Here is a 17,868-nt window from a genome sequence, read left to right as displayed (position 1 = left end):
AAAGTTTGTTAATTGGAAAAAAACCTTTTTTTAAAATTTTAAGAACGTAAAGGAAAGCCATAAAATTCCCTAAGCACTAAGACTCAAAGGAGATAGCACATGTAAAGGACTTCGAAAACCTTAAAGCACTATTTTTTTTAGTAATAATTTTTTTTTTATTTTTAGTTTATAACACTCAGTTCCACACGTTTTGGGGTTCCAAATTTTCTTCCTCTCCCTCTTCTCCCCCCTTGCCCCTAAGACAGCATGTAATACAATGTGGGTTCTACATATACCTTCACAGTGAACTTATTTACATGATAGTCCAGTTGTAAGGAAGAATTATACCTAATGGAATGAATCAAGAGAAAGGAGAAATGAAACCAAAAAAGGAAAAAAAAAAGGGGGGGAGCAAAAAGTTTACCTCGATCTGCATTCAGACTCCATAATTCTTTCTCTGAATGTGCATAGCTTTTTCCATCATGAGTCTTTTATAGGTGTCTTTGAACCTTGCATTGATGAGAAGAGTCAGGTCTATCAAAGTTAGTCCTTACAGGTACCATGTGTCTGTAATCGTGTATAATGATCTTCTGGTTCTGCTCCTCTCACTCTGCACCAGTTTATATAAGTCATTCCAGGTTGTAATGAACCACTATTAAATGCTAGCCATTAATTATCATTAATAAACATTCCTAATAGCACCCTACAGATTACAAAGCACTTTCCTCACAATAACACTTAGGTAATTAGAGGAAGAAATGATGATATCAATAGTGACATAAACTGCTTTAAAGTTTGCCTGGCGTTTTGCCAGTATTATCTCATGAGCTTAACGGGCATTATCCCCATTTAACAGATGAGGAAATTGAGGCTCAGGGCCATTAAGTGACTGGCCCAGGGTCATGTAGCTAGTGTCAGAGGTTGGATTTGAAATCTCAATTTGCTGATTCAGCCCAGCTCTCTATCCACTATGTATTTTCATTTTACAAATGAGGAAAATTAAACCCAAAGAGATTCAGTAACTTGCCAAAGACTAAAAGTTCTAGATTCAAAAAAAAAAATAATGGATATCAACTCTGTTCTTCTGATTTAAATGCACTCTCCACTAGGAGAGTGGTCAGCTTTCCTTTATCTCCTAAAAGTGGCAACGTGCTTGCAAGGCTTAGGCCTTTCCTCCAAGTCTATACTTAAGTAACACTTAGATCGTGAGGGTCTCATCGCTGGAGCTTGCTCAGATTTGTCCTTCCTGATGGATTATACTGAAAATGCAAAATAGTCTGTTTCTGCTGCCAGTCCAACTAACAGGATTTAGTTTTCTGCCGTGATGACTTAGGGTTAATACTATGTCATATAGTATTATATACATAGTATCATATAGTATATGATAATGGAAAGTCTTCTGGTTGGCTGAGGATCTGGAAGACGGATGTCTCAGTACAGGTTGAACCATAATGGGTCAATTCATAGAAAGTTCTAGTAGACAAACAGCTTGCTCTCTTCACTAGTGAGGACGATTGCTTTGAGTTGCTGGGTTGGGGGAAGCTGCCTGCTTCTCTCCACCTAACTGATAACACTTTGGTTACTTTTGTTTTTATCCTTTTCTGTATTAGACAATCAAGTATTCTGAGGGGATGAAGGAGAGACTGGGGAGGGCACCAGTTGACCGGTGAGACTGGAAGACCCATCAAAGCTCTCAAAAGGGTCTAGTCAGCAATTAGAGCCTATAGCAGCTGAGTCAGTCAGTCAATAAATATTTATGAAGTATCTTTTATGTGCTAGGTAACATACTATGCACTGGGTACACAAAAAGAAAAGACACTCCCTGCCCTCAAGGAACTCAGTCTAATGGGGGGAAGGACACAGTACTATCCTCCCACAGCAGTTGATCAGTCTACTTGATCCAGCCCAAAGGGGATTGCCCCATCAATTAATCATCATTATTATTAATAATAATGATAATAATTGCTAATATTTATATAGCACCTATATGTTCCAGGATGTATGCTGGATTATATGCTACAATTATTATTATCAATAAATATCTACAGTATTATCTATATGCTACAATTATTATGTCATTTGAAACTCACAAAAAACCTGGGAGGTAGATACTATTATTATCCCCATTTTACCAATGAGGAAACTGAGGCAAACAAGTTAAGGAGAAGAATTGTCTAAAGGATTTATAAAGGAATGAGCTTCATTCTCTCACTTCTCTCAACTTCTACAGTGCTTACACACTACCTCACACATGCCTCTCATCACAAGAGACGATATAAGTAAATATTTCCTATTGTTATCTAATTGTTTCACGAATGTTAATCTTGTCTTCTCAAAACAGCTTCTCTTCATTGTATGGCTAGCAAACTAGAACAAGTTACAATCCAAATCTCTCCAAGGCACTTCAGTTACACATTATGATGCCTCTCCAGAAGCAAGCTCTCCAGACCTTTCCACATGGAGGTTTGCATGATCTGAGTAGGCTGCTCACCAGCCCTCACATCTAACACCCAAAGATAATGACAAAACAATTCTTCCCCCTCAAAGAACCTACATTCCACTGGGGGAAATAGGAAATGCACACAAGTGGATAAATACAAAGTGATTTCAGGGAGATAGCTCCAACAACTGGAGAATCAGGGAAGTCCCAAACACAAGGTGGCATCTTAGCATACTTGGAAGGAAGCTAGGAATTCTACAAGTCAGGCAGAAAGATGGATCGAATTTCAGATAGGGTGCTGCTTGTGATAAGCACACAGAGCAGGAGATGGGATATCTACCTATCTGTCTATGTATCTATCTCTGTAGCACTGCTACCCTTTGAATAAAGAATACTTTAATTTGTTTATAATTTATTATTTATATTGTTCTAGTGAGCATAATAAAATCAACTTGAGATTTTAACATGAGGAAGTAAAAATGGTCTCAGTCATTGAATGACAGTAACATCTGGAATTTAACACTGGGATATAGGAACAGAAAAATTTGTTCAAAAGAAATATATCTGATAAAAAATGATGGAGAGGTGACCTTGTGATGCCAAGGTTTTTTTCTTCTTTTAATTTTTGTGTCAGTTTTCCTAAGTATCATCATTGTATATCAAGAATCCCACCCAAAGACCTAAGCTTTGGGGGCAAGAACCATCTGCCATAAATTCCTGAGAAAACTGGAAAGCAGTTTGCCAGAGACTAGGCATAGACCAATATCTCACACCATATACCAAAGTAAGGTTACAATGGGAATATGATTTAGCTATAAAGGGTGATGTCATAAGCAAATTAGAGGAGCATAGAAAAGTTTACCTGTCAGATCTATGAATAAGGGAAGAGTGTATAACCAGACGAGAGGATCACAAAAAGTATAATAGATAATTTTGATTACATGAAATTAAACATTTTTGCATCCAAAATTAAAAGGAAAGCAGAAATTGGGGGAAAAATTTACTGCAAATTTCTCTGACAACACACCAAAAGAAATTGAAAATGGAGAAGGGAGGAGAAGGTACCAGAGGCAGGAGAATGGAGAAGTCTCAAAGTAGTGCAGCCAGGTGAGAAATAGGGCACTGTCTGAGCCGAGTTCTCTCCTTAAATGGAAGTTTAAAGTCCATGGCCCTATTCTCCAGTCAGAGATGCAAAGGGTAATCATGATATGGAGTACCAAGACTAATATCTTATAGGATGATGAGGTTATCCCAGTATCCTAAATTCAGTCCAATGTTACCTAAACAAGAAACCCCTCAATAGCGGTACTGTACATGTTATTTATGGCTCAGGGTCCCTAGTTATGAATTTATACAAACCAGGTCCCACCTTGCAAGCAACTCCCAAAATACTATTTTCTGTGTTTCACATTACACCCTCCAAGAATTTACTTCAAGATACTTCCAAATATAAGCTCAAATCTAAGTCTACTGATGTGGGCCAAAAGGTCCCCAGCATCTATATAGATGTGAAGATGGTCCTTGAAAGCTGTGGACTTAAGGAATAGGAAAAGGGCCCAAGAATGATGTGTTAAACTAACTGCTAAAGATACGGATCTAAGTGTTCCTTTTGTGAGATGTGGATCAATCTCTGAAATGAATCAAAAAGGAAGCAATCAATTAATTAATAAAAGTTTATGAAACACCTACTACCTTGCCAAACACAATGCCAGGCACTGAGGATACAAAAATAAACAAAAGGCAGTCCCTGACCTAAATGGGAAACATGCAAAGAAATATACCAACAAGCTCTATACAGGATATATAGGAAATAATGAACAGAGGGAAGGCACTGAAATTAAGTAGGATTGGGGAAACTTTTTAGAAGGTGGGATTTTAGTTGGGACTTAAAAGAAGCCAAAGATGTAAGTCGGCAGCGGTGGAAGCACCACAGCAGAGTGAGGAATAATGTGCCACCCTTTAAAAGTCAGTTTAGTGAGTAAAAGACAAGTGTAACCGAACCAGGGAGAGCTGTAAAAAGCTATGCTTAGACATATTGGCCTGATGCCAGGCGGAGGAGCCTGTGCTGCTGCTTCCGTCCACTGGCCCGAGCAGGGGCCCCCCTCCAGAGCAGCGGAGGCAGAGGAGGCTTCGCCGATCCCTGGAGCGGAACCTAGCGGAGGTGAGATTTAACTTCCTAAACGCAAGTTTTCTTTTCGTGGTAATGCCTTCAGGTTGAAACTGTGCCTTCATTCAGCCCAGCGTCTTTCAGCACCTGAAGCCGGACTTATTTCCGAACGATGGCAACAGAAAAGAAACCAGAGACCGAAGCCCCGCGAACACAACCTACACCTTCTTCATCAACCAATCAGAGCAAGCCTGCACCTTTAAAACCAAACTACACATTAAAATTTACTTTAATAGGGCATACTAAAGCTGTTTCTTCGGTAAAATTTAGCCCTAATGGAGAATGGTTAGCAAGTTCCTCTGCTGATAAGCTCATTAAAATTTGGGGAGCATATGATGGAAAATGTGAGAAAACAATATCTGGGCACAAACTGGAAATCTCAGATGTTGCCTGGTCTTCAGATTCAGACCTTCTTGTGTCTGCCTCGGATGATAAAACTCTTAAAATCTGGGATGTGAGTTCGGGAAAATGTCTAAGAACCCTGAAGGGCCACAGTAATTACGTCTTTTGCTGTAGTTTCAATCCCCTATCCAACCTCGTGGTTTCCGGCTCTTTTGATGAAAGCATAAGGATATGGGATGTGAAAACAGGGAAGTGTCTCAAGACTTTACCCGCTCACTCTGACCCAGTTACAGCTGTGCATTTTAATAGTGACGGATCTCTGATAGTATCCAGTAGTTACGATGGTCTCTGCCGCATCTGGGATACTGCGTCAGGTCAATGTTTAAAAACTCTTATTGGTGATGATAATCCTCTTGTATCTTTTGTGAAATTCTCTCCGAATGGTAAATACATTCTTACTGCAACTCTGGATAACATCCTTAAGCTATGGGACTACAGCAAGGGAAAGTGCCTAAAGACATACACTGGCCACAAGAATGAGAAGTATTGTATTTTTGCTAACTTTTTAGTCACTGGTGGAAAGTGGATTGTGTCTGGGTCAGAAGATAACCTTGTTTACATTTGGAACCTTCAGACAAAAGAGATTGTGCAGAAATTACAAGGTCATACTGATGTTGTGATCTCCACTGCTTGTCACCCTACAGAAAACATCATTGCATCAGCTGCACTAGAAAATGATAAAACAATTAAACTCTGGAAGAGCGACTGTTAAACCTTTTCAATGTTATGTTAGAGACTGTATCAGGAAGTAGATCCTGTTGGGCAAAAAACTTACATGTTTGAGAATGTGATTTCTTGGCCCAAAGGAAAATCTCTTATCCTTCTCAGGACTGCATAGTCTGGTAAGAAATGGCAGTATCTGCTTCATTTGACAAATAGATCTTTTTCTAACTTTTTTAAAGGAAGGAAACAAGCATTTATTAAGCACTTATTTATAAATGTGTTGGGTGCTTTACAAATATCTTATGTGAGCCTCACAACAACCTTGGGAGGTGCTGTTATAGCCATTCAACATCTGAGGAAACTCAGGCAGACACGTGACTTGCTCAGGGTCACACAGCTAGTAAATGTCTGACACAGGATTTTGAGTTCAGGTCTTCCTGACTCCAGGCCCAGTGCTCTACCCACTGTGACACCTAGCTAGGGGAAAAAATTCTTTATATTACTAGACTTCAAAAAGCTTTGGTGACAGTACTTGCCAACTGTCCTGATGCCGTCAAAGGAAAATTTCCATCTATTTTGTGTATGAATCAAGTCAATAAAAACTTGAATTTTTAATTTTTAATACAGAAAGATTTCATCTTGGACTTTAAAGATTCTGTATCTTTTTTAAAAGTACCATTTACACATTACACATACATTTCTAATTCTGTGACTAAATACAACCATGTAAGTGTCTCTATCTCCAAATTTCACTGATTTTGTAGTGAAATATCTTTTTACTTTCTATATAGTTGATCACTTCTTGTTTTATATGTGTTTGTATGTATATATATAATATATAAAATAATAAGACTATGTCCTGTTGCAAATTGTCCACTTTTCTTTTTCCCCTCTGACCACTAGTTAATTCTTTCTTACAGTAATTTGAAACACATTTTGATGCCTTTCAGAGGAAAAAAAACCTCAGAACACTAAAATTTTTCAATGTAAACACAATTTTGTAGTGTGAAAGTTCATAATATAGAATTTTTAAGTACATCAGTGTACACTTCAGTCTCAATATTTTCAGTCAAGGGTTTACCATAAAATTTAAAACATTTAAAATTTTTCTAAAAGGTGGGATTTTGTGTTAAAAAAAAAAAAAGCTGTGTGTAGTCATAGACAAACCACCCAAACAGAAGCAAGAGTCACAAAGAAAGGAATCTCGATTCTAAGAGTGAGGGTCTGTGGGTCAATTTTTCATGAGTAATGTCAGGACCAATGTGGTTGAAACCCTCAACTACAGACCATTAAGGTCTTATATTCTTTCTCTCCTTGGGTTCTGTCTTGGAAGCTTTAAACCTCTGAGCACAGGAATGTCTGTTTACCTTTCTTTAGTTTTAAATCGTTACCTTGTATTTATTATAAATAGCCAGTATAAATAGCTTGTAAATACAGTTGGGAGAGGCTAGCCAGGGGAAACTGATACTGATCCAAAGAGGTAAAGATCAATCTAACACAAAGGTGTTTTTTGTTGGAAGCACTGGCTAGGGCTCAGAATTAACAAAAGAATAGATTTACAGATCTTTTGATACTCTTACCAAGTAGTAAAGGAATATTTAGTTTGGAAAACCCACCTGTAGGGCACAGAGCAAAAAAGTAGTTGAATGACCTTCACCATGCCACCATGGTTACAAATCCGCATAAAGTCAAAAAAGACACATTCATCATATACAAGACAGGTTTTATTTCAGAAGACACAGAAACTTCAGAAGATACAAAGGACTCAAAGGAGCCCTTAGGCAAACAACAATCAATAAACATTTATTAAGTCATGTGCCAGTTAAGAGCAGACTTTTCTGGGATGGGCTGGATTCAGGCTAGTCCCTCAGTCATTTATGTTTGATACAGGAACAAAAAGAGATACTTAGAAATCATTCAAAGATTAACAAAAGGAGATACATACTTGACTGCAGTCAGCAAAGGATATTTAACAAGGGTATGAGAGGACACCAGGAATTGATTCAGCTTCTTTAACTCATCTTGGTCGGCCAGCCAAGGAGAGACCAGGCCTAACGCTCCTCCTGCCAATTTTACACTCTGCCAACCAGGATGTGATATCAACAGACTGAGCATTTCATCCCCTAATTTTGACTGAGTCCAAGTTTTACAGAACAAATCCTTTTATTAAGGCATTTTGTTCTGTGAAGTTTGGATTTAGTCAAAGGGCTGTGCTTGAGGACCTAGAGGGTCACATGAGGCTGCAGGTTCCCCGCCCCTGCTAAAAATTTAAAAAGATGGTTACCTTTTAAGGAAAAGCTAGCTTAACTTTTGTGGAAGTAGTCATAAGAAATTGCTCCCACCACACAGCCATAGCATAAAATGTTGTACCAGAAGCAAGCGAGACACACCACAGAGTATAAGTTTTAAGTGGAGAATTTATTAGCCGGCGGCCATCGGGGTACGGCACCACAAATCAATGGCAAATGTGTTGGGGTGATGGCTTGGCTTATATAGGATATGGGGGTACAGAGTGGGGGGAAGAGGAACAAAGGTCCTGGCTGATCAAAAGATTCAGTCAGGTTATCGTACTAGTGGGATAATCTCATTTACATTCCTTGGTGGAGTCACAGAGTCCCAGGGATATCTCCCAGGAAGGGTCTGTCAAGTTATCTCTCAGTGGGATGGTCCTATCTATTGACATTCCAGGAAGGAACCAAGGAGTCTCAGGGATATCTGCTAGACAGGATCAGCCAGGTTATCTCTCAGTGGGATGGTCCTATCTATTGACATTCCAGGAAGGAGTCACCGGATCCTAGGGGGCTTGCTAAATGCCAAAGATATCTAAGTCCATTCTTTCTGGGGGTACTTGTCAATAGCTAGGGGTTTCTCAGGGGTTCCTAATTTTCCTTGTATTACAATATATAGTGCATAAGAGAACTAGCTTTACAATCAAGAAAACCTGGATTCAAGTACTATTTCTGATATGTATTGGCTGTGTGACAATGAACAAGTTATTTAACCTCTGAGAGTCCCAGATAACTCTCCACAAATCCGTTCATGGCCTAGGGATTCTTTCTCATAAGAGGCTCATACTCTTGACCTAAAGAACCCTGTATTATTTTGGGCTTCCCTGACCCCAGAGGAAGGTTTTGTCTTGTACTGTGGTTCACTATGCTCCCACCTTAGAGTTAAAATCTGAGGAAAGTCTCCCAAATAAAGCTTATCTATGGCTCATGTCTAGAGTCCTCCTCAGAAAGGGTTTAACAGGGACCCTTCTAAAAAAGGTACTTAAGGTACAGAATGGACACCAGGAAAAGAATGGCTTTTTATTTAATCTGCCACAGAAGATTTTTTTTCAATTTTTTCACTTTAAAGTTTTGAGTTCCAAATTCTATCCCTCCTTCCCTCCCTCTCGTCTTTCTTCCCTGAGATGGTAAGCAATCAGATATGTTATACACATGCAATCATGTAAAACATTTCCATATTAGTCATTTTGTACAAGAAGATTCAAATAAAAGAAAAAAAAGAAAGGTGAAAAATAGCATGTTTCAATGTCAGTTCTTTCTCTGAAGACTGATAGTATGCTTCATCCTTGGTCCTTTGGGGTTATCTTGGATCACTGTATTACTGAGAATAGCTAAGTCATTCACAGTTCTTCATCAAACAATATTGCTGTTACCATGTATAATGTTCTCCTAATTCTCTTCACTATACATCAGTGCATGTAAGTTTTTCCAGGTTTTTCTAAGATCATCCTGCTTGTCATTTCTTATAGCATAATAATATTCCATTATAATCATACATCATAGTTTGTTTAGCCATTCCCCAACTGATGGGCATCCCTGAGATATCCAATTCTTAGCCACCACAAAAAGAGCTGCTAGAAATATTACAAAAGAAAATTTTAAAACAGGCCTAATAAACATGTTTTAACACATACTTAAAACACAAACAGCCTATCACTATCATTTTAATTCTTCAAAACATAAAGGCACTTTGCCAGACTATGGAACAGACATTTCACTTTTATCTTAGGCCTCTATTATCTAATCAAATCACAAGGTCCAGGGTTACTGATCACCAGGCATGCCTGTTGAGTCCTTTGGGCCACAGTGATCTTATTCCTCCAAGATACAGTGTAGTAGTAGGAAGTATATTTCACTGATCAGTTCAGGGGCCCAGGCACAATATTTTAATTGGTATAAAACAGTCATCTCTGAGGGTCACTGTGTTTTCATTGGTTCAATTGCTCCTTTGCTTTAGGATTTATTTTTAAAACAAAAGAAAGCCAGACAAATTTCAATGTTTTTGTTCATATCTGGCAAGGACACTTTTCTTTAAAATTAATGCGGAAATAGTTATTTTGTATGTGAAATATTTAAAGGAGTATTTCTTAAAATTGGCCTCCCTGCATTCACTTATCCACTACCCCACAACAAAAAAAAGTTAGAAATACTATTTTTTCTAGAAGTTTACTAGTTTAAATACTAAAACAATTTACTTAGCTTTTTCTATTACACCAAGAATGAAGTAATTAAATTCGTAAGAAAATATAAGAAAAAGAAAGGGAACTAATAACATTGTTTTTACTGTTTTGGGATAAAACTAACACCAACACTCACTTATTACCCCTTCTATACATTCTTTTTGCACATAAATGCAAATTGTAGCTAAATTCTATGTTATAACTATATAAACTATAGGTTGATGTCTGAAAGCAGAAAACAATTAGGATAATTGGCATGCTTCTATTACAATTATTTGTTTCCATTTTAATCTGATTAGATTGGGCACAGTCAGGGTGGTATGGCTATTTCCATTTAAATCTCAGTTTAAGTTACCAAGTTCTAGCTAGGAGATAATTTGCTTGAATTTTACCTACATGTATAAATTGTATAGTTCTGCATGTTAGTCATACATAGAGTGTAGAGTTAATTCCTAGAAAGACCCACCATCAGTCGACATTTCCATATCATTATAGCAAGACACCAAGGTTTAACTAATTTACTGTTTCTTATATATGAATGTGATAAAACAATTCAGCAAACTATAGGCCAATGAATTTGACTTTAATTCCTGGGAATATCCTCCAATAGATAATTACCAAAGTGGTTGAGGAACATCTGAAAAAGAGAAGATGCCATGATGGGTTCAAAGAGAGTTCATGGATTAGTGTTCTATTAAAAAAAAAAAGTCATCTTAAATTATTCTTTTTTGACAGAATTACTAAACTAGTGGATGAGGGCAATAACATGGATATAATTTACTTATATCTTAGCAAGTCTTTTTGAAAAAATACAGTAACTTGTGGAGAAGATGGAGAGGTGTGGGCCAGAAGTCTTTGGATGGTTGATTTCAAAGTATAGTATTTGATGGTTCACTATTAATGTGGCAGGAAGCCTCTAATGAAGTACTGCAGCAATCTATGTCTGGCCCTTTGAAAATTTTCATCACTGACTTTTGGAAAGGGTTAGATACTATGTATGTTCATCAAATCTGCAAATGACACAAAGCTAGAAGGGATAGCTAATATGATGTATTAGAAAGTTGGGATACAAAAAGATTTTCAATGGATTAGAGCATTGGGATAAATCTAGTAAGATGACATTCAATAAAGATAAGTGTAAAGTCTTACACTTGCTTACAAAAATATTAACTTTAAAATTACAAGATTGGGAAAGCATGATGGTTAGATAGCAGTTGTTCTGAAAAACATCTGGAGATTTTAGTAGGATGAAAACTCGATATCAATCTGCAGTATGATGTGGCAGCCGGAAAAGATAATATGATATTGGGCCGCACTGAAAAACATAACTCAACAGGAGTGGGAGGTAATAGTGCCTTTAATCTGCCCTCATTAGTCTTCATCTGGAATACTGCATTAAGTTCTGGGTGCCATAATTTAAGAAAAACTTTAGTAAGATGGAGAGTATACAGTATACAGAGGAAGGCAAGCAGGATAAAAACATGCTTAGCTAGAAGAACTGAGTATGGTTAGCTGGAAAAGAAAAGATTCAAAGATAGGGGGTGTCAGAAAATGCTCTTCAAGTATATCTCTCCTCCTATATGGAGGAGAGAAGAGACTTGTTCAATATGGCCAAGAGAATTAAATCAGAAGTGGCAAAAAAGAAAATTTATACTCGATGTCAGGAATTTCTTTTTTTTAATAATTAGAGCTATCCATAAATAGAATGACTTTCCTTTAAGGTGGGTTCCCTTTCCTTGGAGGTCTTCAAGCAGACGCTGGGTGTCATATGGATGGCTGGATGGCTATGTCATAGTGGGAATTCTTTTCATGAATTTATTGGACTACATTGCCACTGCGATTTCTACCAACTCTCAAATTCTGTAACGTTATGAAATTAAATTTCTCTTCAATTTCCACTTAAAATATAACCAGGCTTCTAACTAAGCCTGGATTGTTTTGTATGTTTATAAAGGGAGACGTAAAGCTTAATTTGTGAGACAATACTCAGGCTACTACCTGTGAAAGCAGCAATTGGGGCAGAGCATCTTGGGAAAGAGATATGTATGGTTCCAGAGATTCTTAGGGAGAGACATGTGGAGAGAGAGAAGGACTTTGGACGTTGTAGAATGTAGACATATAAAGGGAGCCGGCTCTTCAACATGTCCCTGCTTTCCAGTTTTCTTCCCTACAGACTTCACAGAGAGAGAACTTACTGAGTAAAATCAGGCTCCCTCTCTTGGTATGGATTGGGAACTTACCTTACGCCTACCTAAGTAGCTCATTCATACTTGTGCATTTTCTGGTATATTCTAATCTTCGGAACTTCTCTGATTTCTGTTTGTTCTTTGCTTGGATAAACAGTTTTACAGGATAAAAAATATGTCTGTGTAACTGTTTTAACAACCCAGCTAGCAGCTTCTGTGGGGGCGTAAGATTCCGCCCCCCCACCACCACCACCACAGCCAGCACACAGGAGGCTGCTGGGACACCGGGAAAGCACAGGTTCTTTTTATCTGCTTAAACAAGGAAAGCACGGTGAAGGGGTTGACCAGCTCACTTTAATCCAGCATTCGGTTAGCATACAGACAACATTCATTTAGTTCAGGGGAAAATGCCAGCATTCAGTTAGCATTCAGTTAGTTCAGGGGAGCAAAGAGACAAGCATCAAGAGACAGACATTCACTTACTTCAGGGGAAAAAACCAGCACCCTGAGGTTCGGAACATTCATTTAGTTCGGGGGAAAACAAACCAGCACCCTGACCCTCAAAACCAAAATACAAAGAAATAACAAATATCAACAGACAGACCCAATACAATTCATAGTTACCAACATCTGGGCTCGGCCCGAGAGCAAGGGCTGGCCCAGAGTCACGCTCCCCACCGCAGCTGCACCAACCAGAAAAGGAAAGAGGATCTTCAAGCTGTCCTCTCCCCTCTTATAGAGTTTTTGACATCATCAAGCGCTGCCTGAATGACCAGGGCCGATTGGTTCTTGACTTGGCCCCTTCCCCTAGCGTAGACCAGGTTAACACCCAATAGGGCATGGCTCTGGAGTTAACACCTCCCCTCAGCCAGTCCCATGACTCATCACACAGGAAGTTCTCTGATTCCTGGCATGGTCGCTGGGCTTCCTGCCCCAGAAGAGCAAGCCCCAGTGTCCAGCGAGGCTCAATGAGGTAAGCTGAGTCATTCAAAGAAAACAAAGGCCATTCTGGTTACAGTAACCATATTTGGTGAGAAGGATTTAAGTCAAGTAGAAACTAAGACCCTTCCATAAGAGGACCAGGAAAATGTTTTTTGTTCTGAAACTATTGTATCTCTAAACCAATAATATTGAGAATGGGACAGATAAATACAAGTCTTACCAAATACCTCTCTTGGAAGGAGGCCAGAAAAGAGAGTAAGAGCACTTCAATCCTTTTACTGCTTTTCTTATGGCAGAGAAAGGAAATTGCGGTATTCCTTGGAGAGGAGGGGCCAGATTCTAGAGATATCCATCCCTGAGTGCCACCTAAGAACCTCATCAATATGTTTAGAGAGTCTATGTGGACATATGTATCTTACATATGGCAATACATCTTAACTTCTGAAATTTTAAAAACTTAACTAATAACATATGTGTGTGTGTGTCAGTTTAAGATATACATTCCTTGTATCAACCAAATAAGGCTAGTAGTGCAAATATCTTTTTCATTCTTCATTTTTACAAATTAAGGAATTAGGGCCCAAAGAAGCAAATTTCCCAAGTCATACAGCTGGTCCCTATCAGAGCCAGAATTCCTACCCAGGAATCCCGACTCTCAATTCAGTACTTTTACTCTACTGTCACCAAGTATGCAAAATTCAAATAGTCTTTAAATAAGTGGATTATTTGTCAATTGTATTTTTTTTAAAGGAAAGAGACAAGCAAAAGTCATTCTCTCCAGAAGATGGAGAGAGAGGGGAACCCATGAGCTTTGATTTGGAATAGTGAGACATAAGGTTTCATATTTCCCCAAAGGGACAAAAAGCCTGGAACCTTTGAGTTTCAGCATACTGAAACAAAGCTCGATACAAGAAAAAGGGAAGAAAGCAAAAGAAGCAGTAGATTCCTCCCTCTTGACTAATTTAGATACTATTTAGTTCCTAAGAAAAAAAGCTGCCACAGTTTGTATGTGTAAGAAATGGGAGGAGGAGTTTTGTTTCCACAGAACTAAAGGTGTGCTTCCCCGCCCTCCCCCACCCCAGCTTTAGCAGAGACCAGGCCTCAAGGGCTGACAGGTGAGAGGTCAGAGGCTTGTATGCATGTGCATGCTTTTTGAGAAGGCAGTCTGGGGAATTAGAGAGGCCAAACCCACTTATACCAGTTCAAGCTTATCTAGGGTCTGGTCTTGGTCAAGAATCCAGGCCTACTGATTTGCATAATTTAACATTCCCTCTTTAACATAATTTGTCAATTCATTGAGAGAGTAATATTCTCCTTTTAGGGAGAATGCACAGATGTTAGCACCATGATAGCCATGGAAATGTACTGTACAAAATCAGAAGTTATAAAATTATGGAATTTTTTAGCTAGAAGGTAATCTTAGAGGGAATCTTCTTTTTTCTTTTTATTAAAAACTATTTCTTATTACTAAAATAGAGATAATATAATTAAGTATTGCAACTTTTAAGTATGATATACTTTATAGAAAATAGCTAATAAAACATAAAGTCATGAATGTTTTAGAGGGAAAGTAGGAAAAGTAAAAGAATATAGTTTAATCCTAAACTAAGACAAGGAAAATCTAATTAACTTCACTTTTGCTTCTGTATCCTTATTATCCTACTTGTATAATCTGTATAACCTAGGAAAACTATGTAAAAAAATAAAGATTGTAAACTAACCATAACTCTAGCAGGAGTGGAGGGAATGGTTACCCCTGCTCCTGCAGCTGTATCAGTGTGAGTGTTCCCGTGAGCACCACACCCGCTCTCTCGAGGAGGGTAATAAAATGCTCGCCGGGCTTACTCCTGGATCTTGTCTTGGGGTGTCCTGTGATCCCTACTGCGGTGTTAAGAGGGCTACCACTCCAGATTCCCTTGGGGAACCCTATGGTCTGCACAGCCTTCTTAAGGGGGACATCACTTGGGACTTCCAGCCTTGTCTCGGGAGCCTTGTGACCTTACTGCCGTCCTAAGGGGCCATCACTTGGGTCCTCCTTAGGGTCTGACCCCTAGGAGGCCCTGTGATCCCCAGAGATTAAGGGGTGGCTACCACTTGGTCTTCCTCTGGGAGTCCTATGGTCTGTACAGCCTTCCCTAGGGATTATCACAGGGTTCTTCCTCAGGACTTTGGCCCTGCCTAGGAAGTCCAATGATCCCCAAAGCTGCGTGTTCTCACAATTTGGGGAAGTCCAGTGATCCCCAAAACCACGTTTCTCACAGTATGTGAATGCAGTGGGGGCGGGGGGGGGGTGGAGAGGAGAGCAAGAGAGGGACAGAAGGAAGAAGTAAGATGTAATGAAGAGGACAGATAGGAAGAAGGGAGAAGGGGAGGAGAGCAAGAGAGGGACAGAAGGAAGAAGTAAGATGTAATGAAGAGGACAGATAGGAAGAAGGGAGAAGGGGAGGAGGTAAGACCAAATTGAGTTTAGGTGAGTTTAGAGCAACTTTTCTGCATATCTGATAGCAAGAAAATGCTTGAGATGAACGATATTAGGTTAAAATTAAAATTAGTTACTATCATTATCATTATAACTATATTAGTGACTATATTAATTATAACTATATTCATGACTTTATGTTTTATTAGCTATTTTCTATAAAGTATATCATACTTAAAAGTTGCAATACTTAATTATATTATCTCTATTTTAGTAATAAGAAACAGTTTTTAATAAAAAGAAAAAAGAAGATTCCCTCTAAGATTACCTTCTAGCTAAAAAATTCCATAATTTTATAACTTCTGATCTTATATAGTACATTTCCATGGCTATCATGGTGGTAATATCTGTGCATTCTCCCTAAAAGGAGAATATTAATCTCTCAACAAATTGACATCAAACCAAACCACCAGAAAAATAATATATTATTGTTAGTTATCACATGAACATTTGCTACTTCCCTTCATATTAAAAAGGACAACCCCTTCAAACCAAATCCCTCATGATTCTAATTGTGTCTTTCCACAATTCTTAAATGTGCTTTGCACATAGTAAGTGCTTAATAAATGCTTCATTCATTCACAAAAGGAATGATTATGTCATCCATGGTCAGAGTGACTTCCCAGAAAAGAACTTTGGCCGTGGGCTTAAATGGACCCTCACCACCTCACACCTGGATCTCACACCAGGCTACTGCAATAACCTGCTGACTGATGTCTTTACTTCAAGTCTCTCCCTATTACAATCTATTTTCCACTCAGTTGTCAAACTGTTCCTACTAAAGTGCAAGTCTGATCATAACACCCCATCTCCCATTCAGTAAATCCCAGAACCTCCCTATTACCTTCAGGATCAAATAGAAATACTCTGGCTTTTAAAAGTTTTAATTCTTCATCAGAAAAATTATTCTTATCCATTGACCATTTATCAATTGGAGAATGACTCATATTCTTATAGATTTTACAAAGTTCTTTATATATGTGAGATATGAGACCTTTACCTGAGAAACTGTCTATAAATTTTTTTCCCACAATTTTGTACTTTCTTTCTGATCTTGGCTACATTTGTTTTTATTTGTACAAAAACCTTTTATTATCCATTATCCAAAATTATCCATTTTACACCTGACTCTGCTCTCTCTCTTGTTTATTCATAAATTGTCACCTATTCACAAATCTGATAAGTAATACATTCCATGTTCTTAAAATTTTCATGTAATATCCCTCTTTATATCTAGCTCATGTATCCATTTTGACCTAATCTTAGTAAATGGTATAAGATATTGGTCTATGACCAATTTCTGCCATACTGTTTCCAGTTTTCCTAACAATTTTTACCAAATAATAAATTCTTATCCCAAAATCTTAAGTCTTTACATTTGACAAATACAAGGTTACTATAGTTGCTGCTGTAAATCGTGTCTACTTTGTTCCATTGATCTACCTTTCTATTTCTTAGTACCAGATAGTTTTGATAATTACTGCCTTTTAAAGCCCTTTATAACCTGGCCCCTTCCTATTTTTCTAGCCTTCTTATACATTATTTTGCCCCGCCCCCAATTCTGTGGAGGGGTAAAGTGGTGATTCCAACCTTACCCTTAACAGTATTATAAGGCTAAACATCTGCATAGACCTCTCCAAGATTAAGGAGGGATTCTAGAATGTTTGGCTGTTGCATGTCTAGGACCCACCAGTTGTACAAACAAGCTGTCTGTCTGTCTGTCTGTCTGTCTCTCTCTCTCTCTCTCTCCCCTCCCCCTCCCTAGCTCCCACCCCCACTCCCAGAGTTCTGCAGACTGCACAGGTTGGAGGTGAAAATGGAGAGAAACAGAGACAGAGAATATTTTGTTTGTACACAGCTGTTTGCATTGTCTTCCTATTAGACCGTGAGCTCCTAGAAAACAGGGACTGTTTTTTGCCTTTTTCCCCCTAGCACTTAGCACAATTCCTGGCACATAGTAGATACTTAATAAATACTAGTTTACTGCCTGACTTTCTCTTGTGTGGGTCCTAAAATCCCTAAGACTCAGTGCTTCACCACGGATGGACTCTCTTTAGAAGGAATTGAACTTGGGGCTCTTAGGTAAAACCCAAATGCTCTAGGCAGTCTCAGGTCCTTGTGGGCATTGAGCCTTACAATACT

General features: G+C 38.4%; 1 protein-coding gene across 1 annotated transcript; it reads left to right on the top strand.

The window, feature by feature from the left end:
- The first annotated feature begins 4,622 nt into the window (after positions 1-4,622).
- LOC118829093 (WD repeat-containing protein 5-like) lies at positions 4,623-6,355 on the top strand. Its single transcript, XM_036736036.1, has one exon. It carries the CDS (start codon positions 4,699-4,701, stop codon positions 5,698-5,700), a length of 1,002 nt encoding a protein of 333 aa, XP_036591931.1. The 5' UTR covers positions 4,623-4,698; the 3' UTR covers positions 5,701-6,355.
- Positions 6,356-17,868: the final 11,513 nt, after the last annotated feature.

Source organism: Trichosurus vulpecula, chromosome 8 (assembly GCF_011100635.1).
Source record: "Trichosurus vulpecula isolate mTriVul1 chromosome 8, mTriVul1.pri, whole genome shotgun sequence".
Taxonomy (NCBI): domain Eukaryota; kingdom Metazoa; phylum Chordata; class Mammalia; order Diprotodontia; family Phalangeridae; genus Trichosurus; species Trichosurus vulpecula.
This window is presented reverse-complemented; position numbering and strand designations above follow the sequence as displayed.